At 45.8% G+C, this 19,314-nt stretch overlaps 1 protein-coding gene across 5 annotated transcripts in view; it reads left to right on the forward strand.

Annotated features, from left to right (window-relative positions):
- The window catches only part of zbtb24 (zinc finger and BTB domain containing 24), a 35,242-nt gene extending 19,463 nt beyond the window's left edge, over positions 1-15,779 (forward strand). For all 5 annotated transcript variants that reach the window (XM_038799190.1, XM_038799194.1, XM_038799193.1 and 2 more), the window contains 4 exons: positions 3,155-3,238; positions 9,106-9,189; positions 10,516-10,597; positions 13,788-15,779. In XM_038799190.1, the coding sequence (XP_038655118.1) occupies positions 3,155-3,238; positions 9,106-9,189; positions 10,516-10,597; positions 13,788-14,625 (1,088 nt within the window). In that variant the 3' untranslated portion in view covers positions 14,626-15,779. The remainder of the gene's footprint in view (positions 1-3,154; positions 3,239-9,105; positions 9,190-10,515; positions 10,598-13,787) is intronic.
- The last annotated feature ends 3,535 nt before the right edge of the window (positions 15,780-19,314 follow it).

Here is a 19,314-nt window from a genome sequence, read left to right on the forward strand (position 1 = left end):
TGAAGCTAAGCCTCGTACATGAAGAGGAGGAGTTCACCCTCTCCAGGGCGTCCACCCATGTCCCCTCCTCAATCTGCTCCCCCAGCTCCACTTCTCACTTAGCCTTCAACTCCTCTACCGACGCCTCCTCCACCTCCTGCATCACCTGGTAGATGTCAGACACCTTCCCATCCCCGACCCACACCCCGGAAAGCACCCTATCCCTTACCCCCCGCGGGGTCAGCAAAGGGAACCCCTCCACCTGCCGCCTAGCAAACGCCTTGACCCGAAGGTACCTGAACATATTCCCCGGGGGGAGCTCAAACTTCTCCTCCAGCTCACCCAGGCTCGCAAACCTCCCATCAATGAACAGGTCTCCCAACTTCCTAATGCCCGCCCTGTGCCACCCCAGGAACCCGCCATCAATGTTCCCTGGGACAAACCGGTGGTTCCCCCGCAGCGGAGCCTCCACCGAGCCCCCCACTTCCCCCCTGTGTCGCCTCCACTGCCCCAAATCTTGAGGGTAGCCGCCACCACCGGGCTCGTAGTGTACCTCGTTGGAGGGAGCGGCAACGGCGCTGTTACCAGTGCCTTCAGGCTCGTGCCTCCACACAACGCCATCTCCATCCGTTTCCATGCTGCCCCCTCCCCATCCATTAGTAGACAAGGTTGTTAAAGCATATGGAATTCTCTCCTTCATTGGCAGAATGTAAAAGTAAGGATAGAATGTTGGAATTGTATAAAACACTGGTGAGGCCACAACTGGAGTATTGTGTGCAGTTCTGGTCACCATATTACAGGAAGGAGGTTATTGCTCTGGAGAGAATGCAGAGGAGGTTTACAAGAATGTGGCCAGGGCTAGAAAAGTGTAGCTACGAGTAGAGATTGGAGAGTTAGGGTTATTTTCCTTGGAACAATGAATGCTGAGGGGTGACTTAATTGAGGTGAACAAAACTATGAGGGAAGAGATATAGTGGACAGGGTAAAATTCTCCTTGGTGGAGAATTCCAGAACCAGGGGACATAGATTCAAGATAAGTGGCAGAAGGTGTAGAGGGGGCATGAGGAACAACTTTTATACGCAGAGGGTAGTGGGAGTCTGGAATTCACTACCCAAGTTAGTGGTGGAGGCAGAGACCCTAAACTCTTTTAAAAAGTACCTGGATCTGCCCCTTAAGTGCTGTAAGCTGACGGGCTATGGATCGGGTGCAGGGAGGTGGAATTAGAAAGGGCACCTGGGTGTCCTCGGGCTTGCTTGGCAAGATGGGTCGAATGGCCTCCTTCTGTGCTGTAATTATTTGATGAATGAATAAAAATGAAAATCGCTTATTGTCACAAGTAGGCTTCAAATGAAGTTACTTGGCCTGCCTTCAAAGCAGGCTGCTACGGGAATTGAACCGTGCTGCTGGCCTGCCTTGGTCTGCTTTCAAAGCCATCGATTTAGCCCTGTGCTAAACCAGCCCCAGCTGGTAGGTGTCAGTCGATGACTTAATTGATCCAGCGTCCCAGGTTCGATACCCAGATTGAGTCACTTTCTGTGTGGAGTCTGCATGTTCCCCCTATGTGGGTTTCCTCCGGGTGCTCCGGTTTCCTGCCACAGTACAAAGATGTGCAGGTTAGGTGGATTGACCATGATAAGTTGCCCTAAGTGTCCAAAAAGATAAGGTGCATTTACTGGGTTACGGGGATAGGGTGGAGGTGTGGGTAGGGTGCTCTTTCCAAGGGCCGGTGCAGACTCGATGTGCCGAATGGTCTCCTTCTGTACTGTAAATTCTGTAATTCTATATTAAGTGTTTTTCCCAAGACTGCAAAGTACCCAATACAGGACACAGGATCCAAAACACAAGATATCATAAACCTTGCTAATTAACTGTTGAGGTTCTCAAGAAATCAGATTTTTCCAAAGGGAAATAGAGGAGTTAAGACACAGGGTTATCTTATTCAGGATAAAGACTGTGAGTTGCAGATATTAAAAAGGAGTGTCTCAGAATGTCAAATTGTTGGCATAGCTGCTCAAAGGATGGCAAGGAAGCATCACTGATTATATCTTCCAGCCTACAAATGCCTCTATCTTTCCAAGCATCGGATCCATGGTCCATAAGACCTGGTGGGAAGACCGGGCTGCCCTGGATAGGAGAAAGAGCAGAAGTCAGTTTAGATCTCCCTTCTAATTTGTGGACCATTCTCTATGCTCTAAGAGTATTAATAATAATAGGATTTTCATATCTAACAGAACTTGACCTAAAATCCCCACAAAATGACAAGACCTACAAAGGCTAAACTGACAGGTCTACATCAATATCGAGCCAAATGGAAATAGGGTCCTTCCTAACCCAATTCCTTATAAACCTAAGATGAGAGCTTAGCTGGTACAATCTAATATTCGGACGCCCCTTCGAGGCTGGGAGCTCCAACTTGGTGAACTTTAGACGAAGCTTGTTCTTATCCAAATAAACAAACTAACCGTTCCAATAAACTCTTTTTACAACTCTTGCAGACAACAAAATTGGCAACACCTGCAAAGGATACAGCAATCTAGGAAACACATTCATCTTAACCAAAGCAACCCTACCCAGGAGACCAATGAGTCAAATCCCACCTAATAAATGGAATCAGATGAAGGAAATTGACCCATATAATTGTTTGAAAGAGGGGGTTACTGCAACACGCAAATACATAAACCCCAGAGGGGATCGCCTAAAGTGGAAATTGGCAAGGAGAGGTTGTCTACTCCTCAACTTCCCCACCAGATGTCTTCTGACTTTGTAAATTTAACCTTATAATCGGAGAAGGCACTAAATCTACCCACCATGTCAATAATAGGTGGACTGTAATTTCAGCCTTGACACAAGCAGCAGCCATAGTTACTGTCCGTGTTTGAGAAAATGTTTGTTGAGAGATATTTTCACAAGATTCTTGCATGCCAAATGTTTAACCATGTTCAAAAATAGCAGAAATCTGTGGTGCTATGAAGTCAGACACGTTTCCTGACACGAGCCTTGGCAAATTGAAGCGATTATCAACATTAGGCAGACATCAGTGTGGAACAAACACTGCCCTCCATTCAGCACCTTTTAATTTATACTATTCCTGTTTTCATTCATCTATTCAAATGGCAGTGTTACGTATATATATCTCCAGAAAAGCGCCACTAAAAATGATTTTTTTATTTAAAGGAAAGAAAGCTTTTAACTGTGACCAGTGTGGAAAGTTTTTTACTCAGAGGAGACAGTTGAAGAGCCATTACAGAGTCCATACAGGTATGATGTATTGTACATTTGTTTTAAGTATCAGTCTGCCACATGTACCATGTTCCCCAGCTGGTTAGAATTCCAAAACAAGAGTGCGCTGGGATTTGTTGTTTATCATAAATGTCATAATGTAGCTGCTATAAATGGCTGAAATGTTGCTCTTTGGTTTTGATCACCTCTGAACTGGATAACCCCATTGGGAGTATCCCCAAGTGTTTTCTTCCCGACAGCAACAACTTGTATTTATGTAGTGCCTTTAACATAGTATATATACGGTGTCAGCTGAGGCTCCGTAGGTAGCATTCCCACCTTTGAGTCAGGAGGTCAAATGTTCAGGTCCCACCCCAGCGGCTTGAGTACCAAAATCTAGAATGATGCTCTGGTGTAGCACGGAGCGAGAGAGCGTAGCACAGTCAGGTGAGCAATGCAGTTGAGACATTAATCCGTGACCTCATCTGCCCTTTCATGTGGACATAAAATAATCCACGGATTCAGTATTTTGAAGAAAACCTGTGTTATCCCGGGTGTCATTGCCTGTATTTATCCCTCAGGCTGGTTATTATCACATTGCTGTGTGAGGGAGTTTACTGTGTGCAAGCAACGACCACACTTTCCTGCACCACACTTTTTTTTTAAAAAAGTATTAATTCATTGGAACACGATGTGGGATGTCCGGAGATTATGAAAGGCGCTATATAAACCCAAGTGTTGTAAAAGTTCCTTAAGGCACTGGAACTTTATCAAACAAAATTCAAAGAAAAAGGAGGAAGATAGAGCTATTATGGTAGATATCAAAAGCTTGGACAAGAGGTAGACTTTAAGGTGCATTTTAAAAGAGAGTAGAGGAGAGAAGGATTATGGGAGGGAATTCAGAATTTAAGCCGAGCTGGCTGAAGGTGGTGGTGGGGTGATGAAAACAGGACATGTGCAAGAGGCTAGAATTGGAGGAGTACAGAGGTCTCAGAGGGCTTCAAAGACTGGAGGAGGTTGCAGAAATAGGGAATGACAAGGCCATGGAAGGTTTTGAAATAAAGGTGAGGATTCTCCTTGTAATTGATTAACTAAGTTTGATCCCTCATTATTCTTCAGAAGGGAATCATGCCGTGAGCCTTGTTGGTTCAACATTAACTGGGCAAACTGGAGAAACAGTAATAATCTTTTAATAATCTTTATTGTCACAAGTAGGCTCACATTAACACTGCAATGAAGTTACTGTGAAAAACCCCGAGTCGCCACACTCCGGCGTCTGTCAGGTACAGAGGGAGAATTCAGAATGTCCAAATTACCCAACAGCACGTCTTTCGGGACTTGTGGGAGGAAACCGGAGCACCCGGAGGAAACCCACGCAGACTCAGGGAGAAGGTGCAAACTCTGCACAGACAGTGGCCCAAGCCGGGAATTGAACCTGGGACCCTGGAGCTGTGAGGCAACAGTATTAACCACTGTGTTACCGTGCTGTCTAACCGTAACAGCGCAGGCTGGAAGAACAACACCTCATCTTCCAATTACGCATGTTATAGTCTTCGGACTTAACATCGAGTTCAACAACTTTAGACTGTGAACTCTCCTCCACCTTCACCCATTTTTATCTGTATCAATTTATTTTTATTTTCCTTTCTTCCATTGATCTGTTTACCCCTCAACATGTTTCCCCCCTCTCCCACTCCACTTGGACCATCTGTTCCCAGTTCTTGCCCTTTGACACACTCCATAACTTTGTTCTGCCATTCACACATTGTAATCTTTTAATGTCTCACTATCAGCACCCTTCTTAGCGTTAATCACCCGTATTTACATTCATACAGTATTGTCTTCTGTCCTCAACATCTTTGTCTACCTTCACCTATCGCTGGCCCCCTATCCGGCCCCACAACCCCCCCCCCCCCCCCCATCCCCACCACAGTATAAATCTGACCCTATTTCCAGTTCTCTCAATCTTTGACAAATGGTCACCCAGACTCAAAACGTTAGCTCCCTTCTCTCTCTGCAGATGCTGTCAGACCTGCTGAGATTGTCCAGTATTTTCTGTTTTTGTTTTAGGTTCAACATTAGCTTCCTTTCAGCTCTCTTATTATTCTATACTGCAGTATTCTTATGTTGGTTGTTTTGCTTATTTTACAAGTTAGTTTTCCTTATTTTTGCCATTCCCCACATCATAATATGAAATTATAATGTAATTAAGAAAAATTCTTCTGATTTCCTGGCTATCTCACATCTGTGTGCTGGTTCCTGAGCTGTGTCAACGCCAGGTTTCAGCAGAAGGCCTGAGGATATTACAGACATCTCAGCAGCTGTGTTGTAAATAAACCATAAATGCTTGTTAGAAATGGCCATATTGGAGCCATGAGAAATGCTCATTTGTGAAAGGACTTGTGCATCCAATTTCAGTACACTCCAGTGTCAGATTTACAATGTCTGCAACACAAATGGTTGCTTTATGCATTTTACAACCCTTGATAAGATGCTCATTATTGGGTAGAAATTACTGTTGGTCAATCAATAATTCTGAATACTTTAACCATTTGAGTTCATACATTCATTAAAGTTTAGTAAAGCAAGTTATTTCACAGCATCATGGAGCAGTTGGAGAATAGAAGGAAGCCTTTTGGCCTGCCATGTCTGTGCTAGCTTTCTGCAACAGCAACTCAACTAGTTCCTTCTCTCTGCCTTTTCCCTGCAGTCCTGCAAAGCTTTTCTCTTCAGGTAATTATCCAACTCCCTCTTGAAACCGGCATCTCCACATCATCCCTCCTAAGAGCCACAGTTGAATCTGCGCACCTCCTCCCCCCCAAACTCCACAGTTACCCAAGGCCAGAATTGAGCCTGGGTCCATGGTGCTGTGAGTCAGCAGTGCTAACCACTGTGCCACCATGCCATATAACTCTTACCTCTACAACCACCACTGCCAGTAAGTGTCTCTTTGATGTTTCAAGTCATCATCTAATGAATGCCTTCCACCTGGAAATACTTAACCATAATTTATACAATTAACAGATTCTTCCACCAACATGAACAGTTTCTCCCTATATAATCTGTGCAGACCTCTTGTGTTTTTGTATTCCAGAAATCTTCTTTCAACCTTCTCTTTAAGGCGAATAACCCCACCTTCTCCAATATATCCACGTAACTGAAGTCCTTTGTCCCAAGAACAATTTTCGTGAATCTTTTGTGCACAATATTGCAGTTGAGGCCAAACGCGTGTTCTACTAAAATTCACTATTACTTCCTTACTTTTGTACTCTGTACCTTTATTTATATAGCCCAGTATCCTGTATGCCTTATTAACCGCTATCTCAACTTGCCCTGCCGCCTTCAATGATTCGTGCACATATACCCTCAGGGAATTATTTGATATAATTTCACTGGCATTCATAAGGTGGCAGTGTCTGCATTCATTTCTACCTGACCCTTTTTATGTACTCAATGTGACAAACGATGAAATTATTTTCAGCTGAGTGGCACGTGGCGCATGGTTAGCACTGGGACTAAGGCGCTGAGGACCCGGGTTTGATTCCCGGCCCTCGGTCACTGTCCGTGTGGAGTTTACACATTCTTCCCGTCTCTGCATGGGTTTCACCCCCACAACCCAAAGATATGCAGGTAAGGTGCATTGGCCACGCTAAATTACCCCTTAATTGGAAAAAAAGATAATTGGGTACTCTAAATTTATTTATTATTTGAATATTTTCATCTGGACCTCAAAAACAATCATATACACAGATATATATAGTTTCACAAGATGTATTGATGTTATAATGTTACATTTTTCCCCAAAATATATTATGGGAGAAATGTGAGGTGATGCATTTGGGAAGGTCAAATAAGGCAAAGAATTATACAATAAATAGGAGGATAATGAGAGGTGGAGAGAAAGTTAGGGAACTTGGAGTGAATGTCCCTAGATTCCTTTTTTTTAAAATAATTTTTATTGAAAAATTTTGATTTTATACAACATTGACGCACCTTAGTAAAATACCAAAAATAACAATAATATTAACAATCATATGCATTCACCCCATCCCCATGAACAACCCAGCATTTTAACAACAACGCAAATTAACACACTATAAAGTTACAGAATAAACACTACAATAATGCGCGCACCCCCCCCCCCCCCCCCCCCCCCCCGGGTTGCTGCTGCTATTGGCCAAGTTACCTATCTCTGAGCCAGGAAGTCCAGAAAAGGCTGCCATCGTTTATAGAACCCTTGTATTGATCCTCTCAGGGCAAATTTGACCTTTTCCAATTTTATAAATCCCGCCATGTCACTGATCCAGGTCTCCACGCTTGGGGGCCTTGCCTCCTTCCATTGTAACAGAATCCTTCGACGGGCTACTAGGGACACAAAGGCCAGGACACCGGCCTCTTTCGCCTCCTGCACTCCCGGCTCTACCGCAACTCCAAAAATCGCGAGTCCCCATCCTGGTTTGACCCTGGATCCAACCACCCTCGTCACCATCCCCGCCACCCCCTTCCAGAATTCTTCCAGTGCCGGGCATGCCCAGAACATATGGGCATGATTCGCTGGACTCCCCGAACATCTGGTGCACCTGTCCTCACCCCCAAAGAACCTACTCATCCTAGTCCCGGACATGTGGGCCCGGTGCAGCACCTTAAATTGGATGAGACTAAGCCTCGCACATGAGGAGGAAGAGTTGACTCTCTCCAAGGCCTTCGCCCAAGTCCCGTCCACTATCTGCTCCCCGAGTTCCTCCTCCCATTTAGCCTTCAGCTCCTCCACTGACGACTCCTCCACCTCCTGCATTACCTTATAGATGTCAGACACCTTCCCCTCTCCTACCCACACCCCCGAAAGCACTCTGTCCATCGTCCCCTGCGAGGGCAGCAAAGGGAATCCCTCTACCTGTCGCCAGCAAACGCCTTTACCTGCAGGTATCTAAACATGTTCCCTTGGGGAAAGCCAAATTTATCATCCAGTTCCCCCAGGCCCGCAAACCTCCCGCCAATAAACAGGTCCCTCAATTTGCTGATGCCCGCCCTTTGCCACCCCCTGAATCCCCCATCCATGTTATGTCCCTAGATTCCTGAGGGTAGCGGGAAAGGTCAACAAAGTGGATAAGGAGGCTTATGAGGTCTTTTCATTGATTAGAATATAAGAACTGGGAGATTATGCTGGAACTGTATAAATCATTAGTTAGGCCACAACTTGAGTACTGTGTGCAGTTCTGGTCACCCCAGAAAGGATGTAATTAAATTAGAGCTGGTACTGAGGAGATTTATAAAGATGTTGCCAGGACTGTAAAAATGCAGCTCTGAGGAAAGATTGGATAGGCTGGGGCTGTTCTCCTTGGAACAGAAAAAGCCGAGGGGAGATTTTATTGTGATGTGCAGAATTGTGAGCGGCCTGGATAGAGTAGATGGGAAGGACCTATTTATCTTAGTAGAGAGGTCAGTAACCGGGGACATAGATTTGAAGTGAATTGCAGAAAGGTTAGAGGGGAGTGAGGAAAGATTTTTCAGCCAGGGGGTAGTAAGAGTCTAAAACTCATTGCCTGAAAGAGATTGAAACCCTCAACATATTTAAAAGAATATGCACCTTGTGCGGTAACCTGGAAGGCTTCGGAACAAATGCTGAAAAGTAAAGAAAAAGTAAGTAAAGTCTCCATATCCCAGATGACCATTGGCTGCTTTCCCCTTTGAGGGGGGAGAGCTGACTGGTGGTGATTTAACCTGAGGGTCACCACACCTCAGGCGAGGGGCAAGGTTGAAAAGCCCTCAGCCAGTATGGGAATTGAACCCACGCTGTTGGTCTCACTCTGCATCACGAACCAGCTTTGAGCCAGGCAGACATAGTGAGCCAAGTGGCCTCTTTCTCTGCTGTACACCTGCAATGATTCTATTCTATATTTTGCTAGGTCAATCTATGCCCGAATGTGTGCACTGTCATCGTAAATTCATGGATGCTGCTCAGCTGAAGAAACATCTGAGAACACATACAGGTAATTTGCACATTGAAAGATGGATGGCACAGTAAAGCATTTTTAGATAAAATGTGAACATGGGAGAAACCAGTGATGAATAGGAATGAAGTTTGAAACTTACTCAAAAAAGTAGGATTATGTACCGTCTCCCACCTGGACAAGTATGTGGACTGAGTTAGGTGAAATGGGACAGAGCTTTTGTCTGGAGGCAAAGTAAGCTGGCTTTTGTTTCATCGCAGTTTGGAGAAAATGTTGTCTGATCTATGACTTGCCATATAGACAGAGGTGGTTGCAGAATTCAGGCTGATGTCGGAGAGGTAGCTCTGGTTGTTGATAATGTGTACTTGGAAAGTGAGCATGTATCCGTGGATAATTTCTCTGAGGTGGCAGGTGAATAATGAAAAGAGGGGGTCCAAAGTGGAATCTTGGAGTACTCAGAAGATGATTGGGGTGAGATGTGAGTGCACACTATTACTAAAGATGCGCTCGCTCTGTTAGGAAAAATAGGTGGAATGAAACAAAACTGATCCCATGGATGCGGACAATAAAAGTACAACAGGCATGGAGATGGAAGGAGTGGCCGAGAATCAAACATTCTCATGGAGGCCAAGGAGAACAAGGGGCAATGGCACAACATGTCTGAAGTCAGGGGAGATCATAGAACCAGCATAGAATTTACAGTACAGAAGGAGGCTATTCGGCCCATCGAGTCTACACCGGCCCTTACAAAGAGTACCCTACTCAAGCCCGAGTATCTACCCTATCCCAGTAACCCCCACTTAACCTTTTTGGACACTGAGGGCAATTTAGCAGTCAGTACTGTCAGTATAGTCAGGGCAATTTAGATGTCAGTTCTGACTTTGACTTGGGAAGTTTGGTCCTCTGAGGAAGGTGGAAACAAGATATTTTTGAGGGAAAATATATTTGAGGCCAAAGGTGGATTTATAATTGACAAATTATTGTGAGAGGTTTTCTTGAGGACGGGGGGGTGAGGAGACAATAGTACCTGGAAGGAAACGGATGTATATTTGAGAAAAAGGCAGTCGTTCAGGATTTGGCGACCAAGGAACAACAAACCACGATGTACTAAACCAGATGTACTTGATGCTAACACTGGTCCTGGCACCACTGTGGTGAGAAAAAATTTTTTTTTTTAAATGTTGAGACCAATAAGACCAGAGTTGGGTTGGAATTCCACAAACAAACTGTAGATGCTGGAAATGCATCAAAGGTCTTTCAGCATTAAACAGGGCTTAACATTTCAGGGCAGCTTCAGTCAGAGAAAAATGTTTAGTCATGGGGACCAACTATGGCAATAATGCTCACTTACCATTGGTTTTACAGGTGAGAAACCATTTACGTGTGAGATTTGTGGTAAATGTTTCACTGCAAAGAATACCCTGCAAACCCACATAAGAATCCACAGGTATACAGTTTTGTGTTTCACAATGTTAACATTGTTGATGGTAATTTGAATATAAAATAATATAGTTGTTGATAATAATAATATAGACGATCTATACTTAAACCGTTATTGTCTATACTTAATCATAACTGGAGATGTGTTTCTGACATGATCTGTTGAGGAAGAGAAATTTGATTTACAAAAGGAAGAATTTTCTTGTATAAACACCTTTCACAATCTGGGGACATTCCAAATTGCTTTGCAAGCCATGAAACCTAATCACTAATGTAATGTAAGGAAACATGGTGTCCAATTGGTGAGCAGAAAGATCCCACAACCAGCAGTTTAGCGAATGCACGACAAATCTATTTTTGGCTGGGAGATAAGGAGCAAAAGAAGCCCTTCAGCCCTCAAGTGCTCTCCACCATTAAATTCATTCATGTCTCGTCTGCACTTGAACTCCATTTCTCTGTCCTAGATCTCGATTCCCATGTCTAACGAAAAACCACCTCAATCTTGAAAGTCCCGATTGTTGAAACATTCAGGGCGCGATTCACCCAAAAAATTTCTATGTCCAGAATTGGGTGCGTTTGCCGGGGTGTTCGTTGACGGCTGCAGGGCAGAGAAACATCTCACTGTTCAATAGCAGATTGCCATGTTTTTTTGGCCTCGGGAAGATTCTCTCCTGCAAGGCTGCAGAGTGATTTCCTGCTGGTGAGTTGAGATAGGGATGCCAGTTTAGAAGGATGCCCCAATCTTTCTCCACCCCCTTCAGGCCACCCCCCTCCACCTGTTTTTGAACCACTCCCCCTCACCTCCCCAACCTTGAGGAGGCCCCTGAGAACTCTTCCCCCCTCCCTCCCCCCTTCTCAATCTGGTAAGGCACCCCAGGTTTGATCCCTGCCATTACCAACCTGGCACCCTGGCAGTGCCCCTGCCAGCCTATCAGTGCCACCCAGGCACTCTGGCAGAACCAGGGTGACAGTGCCCAAGAGCCAGGTTTCCAGAGGGAGAGCCAGGGTACCACACTGCCCTGTCCCCAACACCTGGCGTTCTCTAATGGCCTGAGAGAGCCCCCCCCCCCCCCGGGCACTGTTACACCTGGTCCACGTTTGTGTGGACCAGTACTAAACGGCGCCAGGTAAATCAGGCAAACATAAAGGCTCATTTAAATATACTGCTCTGGGTCACGCCCAGTGAGGTCGAGATCCAGATCGTGACATCTCGCGAAGTTCCATTGAATTTTAAATCAGGCGCGACAATGCCGCTGCATCCCGCCCTGGTCTTTGTGGAGCGAGTACCAGATTTATATTATCCATTGGTGCGGAATAGATCTTCCTGATTTTACTCTTGAATAGCCTTCCTCAGAATTTCACATTGTGTCCCCTGTTATTGCTTCCCCAGCTGAAAACATAGATTCTTAGTATCTACCCTATCAAATTGTGTTAATATTTAAACTACTCAAGTCTTTTCTATTTGTGTGAGTGCAAGCTAGGCTTCAGTGCCAGTCCTCATTATTTAAGCGTGTTAGCGCTGGTATTACTGGTGAACCTGCACAGCTCCCAATTCAAACCCAAAATACATTTCTGGAGTTGTGCTGCCCAATCCAGTAATCCAGATGGAACCGACCAAGATGAAAATGAAAATCCCTTATTGTCACGAGTAGGCTTCAATGAAGTTACTGTGAAAAGCCCCTGGTCGCCACATTCCGGCGCCTGTTCGGGGAGGCTGGTACGGGAATCGAACCGTGTTGCTGGCCTGCTTGGTCTGCTTTCAAAGCCAGCGATTTAGCCCTGTGCTAAACAGATTGGTTACAGTAGAGTGATGACTTCCTCCCACTGGGTTTTTTTTTAAATTTAGCGTACCCAATTATTTTTTCCAATTAAGGGGCAATTTAGTGTGGCCAATCCACCTATCCTGCACATCTTTTTTGGGTTGTGGGGGCGAAACCCACGCAGACACGGGGAGAATGTGCAAACTCCACACGGACAGTGACCCAGGGCCGGGATTCGAACCCGGGTTCTCAGCGCCGTAGGCAACAATGCTAACCACTGTGCCATCCTCCCACTGGGTTGATGGCCCTTTTAAGATTAAGTCCAACATTCCTTTTTAAAAGATTTTGTACCTGTGCCCTAGCTTTCAATGTTTTGTGCATCTAGATTACAAAAATTCTTAGTTTCTCTTGTACCTAGTAACTCACCATTTGGTTTTCTTTGATCCAAAGTGGTTGACTCACACAGGACCACAACGAACTCCATTTGCCATCGCTTTACTCACTCAATGAATATGTCTATTTCCCTTTATAACTTCTTAATCCCGCAAGCACTGTTTACCACGCTTTCTATCTCAGTTTTATCAATACATGTAGATCTCGCAGAATTATACAGAACAAAAAGACTCAATTCAGTCCATTGTATAGACCTGTGTCTGCTTTGAAAGAGATGTTGAATTAATTCCACTCCCCTGCTCTTTCCAATAGCCATGTATTTGTTTTGCATTCCAACTGTTTATCCAATTCACTTCTGAATATTATTATTGAATCACCTGATCCTGTCCGTGCCTCAGCTCATGTGCTGCTTAAAATCCTTTAACCATGGCTTTGTTACCTTTAGACTTGGCTATTTCAATACACTCCTGGCCAACCCGATTCACATTCAGCCACACTCAACCCTCTGTAAACTCGAAATCATCCAAAGCTCTGCTGCCCATGTCCTAACTCATATTAAATCACATTAATGCATCACCGTGTGCTCGCTAATCTCAAAGATACATAGCAGATTGGAGCAGGAGGAGGCCTATTGGCCCTGCAAGCCTGCTCCGCCACTTATCACGATCATGGCTTCAAACCTTTCCACCTTCTTGTTCCTCTCTATCTCTGAAATCTCCTCTAGTCCTATTACACTCCAATATCTGCCCTGCTCTAATTCTGCCCTCTTGATCATTCCTGATTTTAAGCGTTCCACCTTTGATGGCCAAGTCCTCAGCTGCCAAAGCCCTAAGCTCTGGAATTTCCAGGAAAATCCCGATATTAATATATATATAAATCAAAAGGAACCCTAATACTGACCCTGAGGGTCATTGTATACTTCCCTCTGGTCTGAACATGTGCTACTTGATTGAGAATTTATTGTTATTCCTGCCTAAAAGGAAATAATGTTACTTTTCAAATTTTCCATTTGAAAATTAGTGTATAATATTTATTTAATTTTAGGGGAGAAAAACCTTTTACCTGCACAATCTGTGGAAAATCCTTTGCCGATCCGAGTGCAAAAAGGCGTCATGATGCCATGCACACTGGAAACAAGCCTTTTGTTTGTCCAACGTGTAATCAACGATTCACTCGCGCTGACAACCTTAGGTCCCATATGAAGATTCACAGCAAAGAGAGGAAATCTCATGGGATTATTGATGTTCCAGGTGATGGAGGTACAGAGGAGGTGAAGACCATCTTGCAACTACAGCAGTACCAGCTTCCTACTGCAGGTGAACAACAGATACAGCTAGTGGTGACAAATGATGTTCATAACATTAGTTTCATGCCCAACCATGGACAGAGCATCAGCATTATTTCAGCGGAGGGGCCACAGAGTCTCCCCGAAGACCAGGCTTCGAATTTGGCTCTGTTGACGCAGCAAGGGGAGCACGTGCAGAATTTAACTCTGGTAGCTCAGCCTGGCCAAACAGACCACATCCAGGCCATAGGCATGGTGGAAAACCAGCAATGTCCAGGGCAGCCAGAGCAGATGCATGTGATCACATTGACAAAAGAGGCAATAGAGCACCTCCAGGATCAAGCTCAGCAACTACAGATAGCACAGGGCAGATCGCAGCCGATTAGTCTTGGGCACGGGTCCAGCCCGCCAGTTCATTTGAACCAGGAGGCAGCTCAACACGTCCAGCGGAGTCGACCTTCACATGTTCCTGAACCATCAACTCCAACAATCTCCATGAACCAAGCCACACAGCAAATGCAAGGAGAGCAAACATTCCAGCTGCAAGCGGACGGTGTTTCTTACCTCTATACCACTAATTTAGTCACACAGAGATAGGATAATCAATAAATGTAATTGAAATGTTTTACTGAAAATGGAATATCTTTTAATAATCATGTTTCAAAGAGGTTATCCTATAACCAGAGCTTCTTACAGTCTTCAGAAGTTACATTTAAAACAGCATCTCTGTCTATTTTTTAATATAAATTTAGAGTACCCAATTCATTTTTTCCAATTAAGGGGCAATTTAGCATGGTCAATCCACCTACCCTGCACATTTGTGGGGGCAAAACCCACGCAAACACGGGGAGAATGTGCAAACTCCACACGGACAGTGACGCAGAGCCGGGATCGAACCTGGGACCTCGGCGCCGTGAGACAGCAGGGCTAACCACTGCGCCACCATGCTGCCCACTTCTCTGACTATTTCAAGTATGCATTTAAAGGTTGATTTATTCCGGATTATTTTTTCTCCTCTTTGCTTTCCGTACTCCGCAGAGGTTTTGTTGAGCCTTGCAAAATATTATACTGCATTTTCTTTCCCCTCTACCTTCCCACCTCAAAATAAAATGGAGGGGGTGGGGAGGAGTGAAATGATGTGCATATACTTGAACTTTAGGTTGAAGATCATTGGTTAGGACCCACATTTAATATTTTTTAGTCTTTTGTTGAAAAATGCCATTTCATTTTTTGTCAGCTCAAACATCTAAATACCTCTGAAGGGGCTCAGATTCAATCTAACCGTGTTCTCTTGTGCCTTTTCTTAACCAAGATTAAACTTAAAAACTTGACAGCAAAAGTAACTGATTGCTGTTCCCCTCCAAACTGCTGCTATCCTTTGTGGTATTTTAATCTAAATTAACAATGTCATTATGGTTTTGCCATTTTTTAAATATTAGAATGCTCATAGTTTAAACTCATTATGTATAAATGATTCATGCATCACAGAACGCAAAGTACTTGTTATATAATAATGTGCTCAACTCAATTGCAAGCTCAGGAACAACATTAAGTTAAAAATCTTTTCCTTGCAACTTTTAAGATACATCTTGTGATTCAGTACCTCACAAATTGCATCTTTTTCTCCCTCCCTCTATTTTTAAGTTTCAGATGTAGTAGTGGAGGTAATTAAAATTACGCTTTTTATTATTTCTCTTTTTAAAAAGAGGTCGTATTTGATAAATAAATACACTTTTGCTTGAAGCATTGCACACATATTGGTTTGTTTTTTGCTTATGTATGTGATGGGCTTCAATTTATTAGTAGTAATATGTGGGAAGTTAACAAAGAATAAAGACAAGTACAGCACAGGAACAGGCCCTTCGGCCCTCCAAGCCTGCGCCGAACATGCTGTCCAGCTAAACTAAAATCTTCTACACTTCCGGGGTCCGTATCCCTCTATTCCCATCTTATTCTTGTATTTGTCAAGACGCCCCTTACACGTCCCTATCCGACCTCCTTCCACCCCCTCCTCCAGCAGCGACTTCCAGGCACCCACTACCCTCTGTAAAAAAAACTTGCCTCGTACATCTCCTCTAAACTTTGCCCCTTGCACCTTAAACCTATGTCCCCTAGTAATTGACCCTTCCACCCTGGGAAAAAACTTCTGACTATCCACTCTGTCCATGCCCCCCATTATTTTGTAGACTTCGATCAGGTCGTCCCTCAACCTCCGTCGCTCCAGTGAGAACAAACCGAGTTTATTCAACCTCTCCTCATAGCTGCTGCCTGCCACACCAGGCAACATCATGGTAAACCTCCTCTTCACCCTCTCCAAAACCTCCACATCCTTCTGGAGGTGTGACGACCAGAATTGAACACTATATTCCAAGTGTGGCCTAACTAAGGTTCTATACAGCTGCAGCATGACTTGCCAATTTTTATACCCAATGCCCCGGCCGATGAAGGCAAGCCGTATGCCTTCTTGACTATCTTCTCCACCTGCGTTGCCACTTTCAGCGACCTGTGGACCTGTACACCCAGATCCCTCTGCCTATCAATACTCTTGAGGGTTCTACCATTCACTGTATATTTTCCACCTCTATTAGACCTTCCAAAATGCATTACCTCACATTTGTCAGATTAAACTCCATCTGCCATCTCCACCCAAGTCTCCAACCGATCTGTATCCTGCTGTATCCTCTGGAAGTCCTCATCATTATCCACAATTACACCAACCTTTGTGTCATCTGCAAACTTACTGATCATTTTGTTGTTCATTTTGTGAAAATGAAAGAAATGGCAAGATTAGGGAACCATGGATGACGGGTGAAATTGTGAGACTAGCTAAGGTGAAAAAGGAAGCATACATAGGATCGAGGCAACTCAAAACTGATGAAGCTTTGGAGGAATATCAGGAAAGTAGGACGAATCTCAAACGCGCAATAAAGAGGGCTAAAAGGGGTCATGAAATATCTTTGGCAAACAGGGTTAAGGAAAATCCCAAAGCATTTTATTTGTATGTAAGGAGCAAGAGGGTAACTAGAGAAAGGATTGGCCCACTTAAAGACAAAAGAGGGAATTTATGCGTGGACTCAGAGTAAATGGGTGAGATTCTTAATGAGTACTTTGCATCGGTATTCACAAAGGAGAGGGACAAGACGGATGTTGAGGCTAGGGATGGATGTTTAAATACTCTCGGTCAAGTTATCATACGGAAGGGGGAGGTTTTGGGTATTCTAAAAGACATTAAGGTGGACAAGTCCCCAGGACCGGATGGGATCTATCCCAGGTTACTGAGGGAAGCGAGGGTCGAAATAGCTGGGGCCTTAACAGATATCTTTGCAGCATCCTTGAGCACGGGTGAGGTCCCGGAGGACTGGAGAATTGCTAATGTCCCTTTGTTTAAGAAGGGTAGCAGGGATAATCCAGGGAATTATAGACCTGTGAGCTTGACGTCAGTGGTAGGCAAACTGTTGGAGAAGATGCTGAGGGATAGGATCTATTCACATCTGGAAGAAAATAGACTTATCAGTGATAGGCAGCATGGTTTTGTGCAGGGAAGGTCATGTCTTACAAACCTAATAGAATTCTTTGAGGAAGTGACAAAGTTAATTGATGAGGGAAGGGCTGTAGATGTCGTATACATGGACTTTGTAAGGCGTTTGATAAGGTTTCCCATGGCAGGTTGATGGAAAAAGTGAAGTCGTATGGGTTTCAGGGTGTGCTAGCTAGATGGATAAAGAACTGGCTGGGCAACAGGAGACAGATAGTAGTGGTGGAAGGGAGTGTCTCAAAATGGAGAAGGGTGACTAGTGGTGTTCCACAGGGATCCGTGCTCGGACCACTGTTGTTTGTGATCTACATAAATGACCTGGAGGAAGATATAGGTGGTCTGATTAGCAAGTTTGCAGATGATACTAAGATTGGTGGAGTTGCAGATAGCGAGGAGGACTGTCAGAGAAAATAACAAAATATGGATAGATTGGAGAGTTGGGCAGAGAAATGGCAGATGGAGTTCAATCCAGGCAAATGCGAGGTGATGCATTTTGGAAGATCAAATTCAAGAGCGGACTATATGGTCAATGGAAGGGTCTTGGGGAAAATTGATGTGCAGAGAGTTCTGGGAGTTCAGGTCCATTGTACCCTGAAGGTGGCAACGCAGGTTGATAGAGTGGTCAAGAAGGCATACAGCATAGAACAGTACAGCACAGAACAGGCCCTTCGGCCCTCAATGTTGTGCCGAGCCATGATCACCCTACTCAAACTATCCACCCTATACCCGTAACCCAACAACCCCCCCCCTTAACCTTACTTTTATTAGGACACTACGGGCAATTTAGCATGGCCAATCCACCTAACCCGCATATCTTTGGACTGTGGGAGGAAACCGGATGCTTGCCTTCATCGGACGGGGTATTGAGTACAAGAGTTGGCAGGTCATGTTACAGTTGTATAGGACTTTGGTTCGGCCACATTTGGAATACTGCGTGCAGTTCTGGTCGCCACATTACCAGAAGGATGTGGACGCCTTGGAGAGGGTGCAGAGGAGGTTCACCAGGATGTTGCCTGGTATGGAGGGTGCTAGCTATGAAGAAAGGTTGAGTAGATTAGGATTGTTTTCGTTGGAAAGACGGAGGTTGAGGGGGGACCTGATTGAGGTCTACAAAATTATGAGAGGTATGGACAGGGTGGATAGCAACAAGCTTTTCCCAAGAGTGGGGGTGTCAGCAGGGCCGGCCCAAGGCACCGGCAACTCGGGCGGTCGCCCGGGGCGCCATGTGCTAGGGGGCGGCAGACTCGGGTCCCGCGCATGCGCAGTTGGGCCGGTGCCAAATGCGCATGCGCGGTGGCCGCCCTCCCCCAGGGCGGCCCCCTCTGCCCCCCCCCCTCGGCCCCGCGCCTCGGGCCAGCCCACCCCGCCTCGGGCCCGCCCACCCCGCCTCGGGCCCGCCCCCCCCCCCCACCGCCTCGGGCTCGGCCCCCCCCCCCTGCCTCGGGTTCGCACCCCCCCCCCCCCCGTCTCAGGCTCGGCCCCCCCCCGCCTCGGGCTCGCCCCCCCCCCGCCTCGGGCTCGGCCCCCCCCCCCCCCGCCTCGGGCTCGGCCCCCCGCCTCGGGCTCGGCCCCCCCCGCCTCGGGCTCGGCCCCCCCCCCCCCCCCCCCCCCCCGGCTCGGGCTCGGCCCCCCCCCGGCTCGGGCTCGGCCCCCCCCCGCCTCGGGCTCGGCCCCCCCGCCTCGGGCTCGGCCCCCCCCCCCCCGGCTCGGGCTCGGCCCCCCCCCCCCCCCCGGCTCGGGCTCGGCCCCCC

The sequence above is a fragment of the Scyliorhinus canicula genome, chromosome 6, assembly GCF_902713615.1.
Source record: "Scyliorhinus canicula chromosome 6, sScyCan1.1, whole genome shotgun sequence".
NCBI lineage: Eukaryota > Metazoa > Chordata > Chondrichthyes > Carcharhiniformes > Scyliorhinidae > Scyliorhinus > Scyliorhinus canicula.